The sequence below is a fragment of the Clupea harengus genome, chromosome 17, assembly GCF_900700415.2.
Source record: "Clupea harengus chromosome 17, Ch_v2.0.2, whole genome shotgun sequence".
Classification (NCBI taxonomy): Eukaryota; Metazoa; Chordata; class Actinopteri; order Clupeiformes; family Clupeidae; genus Clupea; species Clupea harengus.
Window position 1 is genome coordinate 23,651,256 of NC_045168.1, and position 4,067 is coordinate 23,655,322.

A 4,067-nucleotide genomic window follows, 5' to 3' on the forward strand; every position below is an offset into this window, starting at 1 on the left:
TTAGGAGGGCATGGTAAACCCATGCCCAGCATAAGGCTGTTGCAATGTAGTGGTTGGCTACTCAGAAAATGCAACAAAAAAAACAGCAGTTTTAAGCTATAAAAGAAAAACAAAACTTAGAGAATAAAACTGAAAACATGATTAGAAAATGTTTTCATTTGTGATTTGGACACCCCAGGTGCATTGAGCAACATTTCAATAGATAACATGCCAACCATGAAGCAGTAACCTATCTGTCGTTTGTCTCGAACGAAATATCAACCTGAAAACATCCTTCCTTTTAAGTTGCGGATGCAGATTTTTTTCTTTTTTGTATCCTACAGACTGGCAATGAACAGTACATTCTGTGGTAAAGTAACATGCACAGGACAGATCTCTGCATAGAACATTATTCTGTGCTCTGGCATTTACAGACTGTAAAACAGTGAGCAGTTTCACAATTTGAAATTCATACTCAGCTTATTTTCACCTTTCCCTCTATGAAGATGGAGAGAGGTATGTTGACACTTTTATTGGTCCTATAAACTTGGTGGACTGCGGTTAGACAGTGACCGACTGTTTGCCGCCACTGAGAGGTGGTTCTTCAAACACGGAGCGTAGCCCACAATGAGTGTACGGGCATAGTTCTGGAACTTGCGTCCCAGGAATGTGTAGAACACAGGGTTGATGCAGAAGTAGAGGACGGCGATGTTGTGTGTGACGTACTTGGCGTAGTCGATGCTGTCGTTGCAGTCCAGACTCATCTGCAGGTCCACCAGCTGCACGATGTTGTACGGCGTCCAGCAGGTGAAGAAGAGCAGTAGGATGACGAAGACGATGCGCAGGGTCCGGTGCTTGTTGTTGATCTGCGTGGACAAGACGGTGACGATGATCCGCACGTAGCAGTACACCACCACCACCAGTGGCAGGAGGAAGAAGGCGGCAAAGTGAAGGTAGGTGTCCAAGGCATTCCACGAAGGGTCCCGCTCCTCAGTGCAAAGTGTCTTAGCTTCCCAGTGCCACTTCACGTTGTAGCGGAGCAGAGGACCCACCCCGGCCAGGCCACAGATCAGCCAGACACACCCAGACGCCACCACGGCATAGCAGCTCTTCCGGTGCTGGCTGACGGCCAAGGCGTGCACCACGGCCAGGTAGCGGTCGATGGTTAGCAGCGTCAGGAAGAGCACGGAGCTGTAGATGCTGACGTAGGTGGCGGTGCCGACCAGCTTGCACAGCGTCAGGCCGAAGGTCCACTCGTCCTGGTGGTACTTGGCCCAGAAGGGCAGACCGAAGGTGAAGATGAGGTTGGAGCCTACCAAGTTGAGGAGGAAGATATTGGTGACCGTCCTGAGGCGCTCAAACTTGATGACGACGAACAGGACCAGGCCATTGCCCAGTAGGCTGAGGGAGAAGATCACATAGTAGAATCGGGGCAAGAACGAGGCCGCAAATTCGTGAACTTCATTCTTATCGCAGGGCGACACAGGCGTCATATTACTGTAGTCATAATCGACTGTGAAGTCCTCGTCTTCCATCTTGCTTTTTTGTATTGATGCCTATTGTGCCTTACAAAGCCTGTGGGACACAACAGAAGCTCAAAAGAAGTCCATAAACATATCACAGCATTAGTTTAGATGAATTGATCAAGTTGCCCAGTCTATCAAGACTATTGAAGTGAGCCAACAGACGTATTTTTTTAAAACATTACTTACAGCAGTGCAGCAATCATGAGAGAGTATCAGCCAGTCTTGATGATCGCCCTTACTGCTGTGTAGTTTGATGTGAGAAGCTGAAGTAAGGGAAGATGAGTGGGAGGCAGAGAGGGAGGGAGGTAGGAAATCTTACAGTTACTCATCCACCCATCCCTCATGGTGGGAGTTCTTTGGTGTCGTCTGAGTTCAAACAACTTCAGAGTGAGAAGAACTTCAGTTTGTATTTATCAGTTCAGGGTCTTTGTCTACAGTTATCTCTAAGATGAGAAACAATTAGGTTTTTTTTTCTTCTTGTTTTTTTTTTTTTTTTACAAAGTGAACAGTGAAGTCATTCATTTGTCCAATTAGATGACAATTTTTAGAACACTAATGATGTTATATCTTATAACATTAATTGATGTTTGATCTTTATTTTCTCTCTCTCTCTGCAAGTGTACTGTACTGGCTACAACGCCGCATACTTCAGAGAGCTCTAAGGGACAAAAAAAAAAAATCAGGAACAGAAACAAGGAACTTTTGAAATACATCCCACATTGTAGTGAAAAGAGGAACAACCCAATTTTAATATTTGCTGGATTTTGCACTGGGTTGTACAAGTCTTCCATAATTAACGGTACCTAAAGAAAGCACATAATAGACATTTGCCACACTCAAATTGAATGGTTCAAATACTTTTAATTCAACTGTAAACAACAACAAAAAACGTTACGTCGACAATAAAGCACCATTTTATAGATGAACCTCATTTAAACCGATTTGTTTCAATGTTATAAAAAAGAAAGTTATAATGAAAACAATGTGTATATCATACTTTATTTCTTACTTTAAGGATCTCTTGACAAGTTACTTCAAGTAAAATAGGGAATTCTTTGTCCCCTGCTGAAATTAAAAACAACATAATGAAACAAAATGAAACAATACATATCTCATCAACAATACATACAAACATATTTAGTGTTGTTTTGGTACAATTTTAGGGGAAATATAAACACTTTCTACTTCATATCTGTTCTTACATATACAAAGAAGACATATTTGAAAACCCACTCCTTGCAAGCATGAGAACATTCATTACAAAAGTACAAAACTATTTATATTTTCATATTCTTTAGAAAAGGTCGTTCTAAACCAATGCAACTTACATGTCTTAAAGTATTAACATTTTGAAGAGACGGAGGGCTTCTTTCTTCAAACTGAGTCCTGGCCTGACTGTAAGGATGCTTGTTAATTTTGATACAGATCTGGGAAGACCGCAGGGAATATATAGAACATTAAAAGATGACCAAAAAAAACATGCTCACACACATACACAGACATACACACCACATACGTCCATCTGCGCACGTGCAGACACACTCATTACACAGGTAAACAGGAAGAGACAGACACTCCAACGAACACACACACACAAATACAAACTTACAAAGCATTGGTTGCTTTCATTCCCACTGCTCCGTACTCTCACCGCTGTTACAATACATACTGTAATGCATAACACAGTGGAGCACAGCACTCCAGCCATCACAGTGTTATGGAGGTCCTGATTAGTCTGTTCATTACATCTATGCTGGTAGTGCTTTTTAGAACTGTCATTAAACATTTGACACTTTTTTATATAGGCCACACTAAATGCAACAGGAGAGCCAGAGCCATGATTTGGTTTGATGCTAATTTCTCAATACATCTCCATTCAAAATCACCCCCTCAACTATCAGTAAACACCATCATCAACTGAGTCGCAAAAGTGAAAAGTGTGAGAATGCAGAAATGCCAAAACGGAGGCCATATCGCCGTTTTAGTATACTGTAATATCATACCAGGAGCTCACAGTACGGCAATATACAGTTTCTAATAATACCAGCCAAAAGAATATAAAAATAATATTACTAATGATTAAATAACAAAATAATCAACTCTGCAGGGTATAGCTGAACAAGGATGAAGATCCCAAAACTTGTTGTAGGTAGCTTGGGTATGACCGTGTCAAACAGCAGAAAAAGAAGTTCCTGAGTCTTATAGCTCCATAGTGGCCTATGCATCCACCTCATTTTCTTCCTTGCATACCTCCCATATGTTCTGACATCCATACCGTTTACATACAGGTCTTATTTACATCACTTGCTTTCAGGTTGTTTATATTGCTACACACCATATGCCTTTTAATATTATCCTCAGCAAGGTAAAAACATAGGCTATTTTAGGTATGGTCAATGGCTTATACTTTAAAAAAGGGATTGATAACACGCTGTCAAAATATCTAGGACTGCTGTGACCTATTTACAATGAACAGACACGACTGCAAAATCAGACAAAGTTTTGTGAAAGGGATATGAATGTGATCTAACTAAAACACTACTAGTGAAACTGCTGAATCCT

General features: G+C 41.2%; 1 protein-coding gene across 1 annotated transcript; it reads right to left on the minus strand.

The window, feature by feature from the left end:
- Positions 1-332: 332 nt before the first annotated feature.
- Positions 333-2,149, minus strand: ccr12b.2 (chemokine (C-C motif) receptor 12b, tandem duplicate 2). Its single transcript, XM_042710255.1, has 2 exons — positions 1,692-2,149; positions 333-1,554 (listed from the first exon to the last, which is right to left on the minus strand). The coding sequence occupies exon 2, from the start codon at positions 1,512-1,514 to the stop codon at positions 519-521; it is 996 nt and encodes a 331-aa protein (XP_042566189.1). The 5' UTR covers positions 1,515-1,554; positions 1,692-2,149; the 3' UTR covers positions 333-518.
- Positions 2,150-4,067: the final 1,918 nt, after the last annotated feature.

What these genes read in the sequence shown, in the direction of transcription:
- ccr12b.2 (XM_042710255.1), bottom strand. Translation starts at nt 1,514, where the DNA reads ATGGAAGACGAGGACTTCACAGTCGATTATGACTACAGTAATATGACG.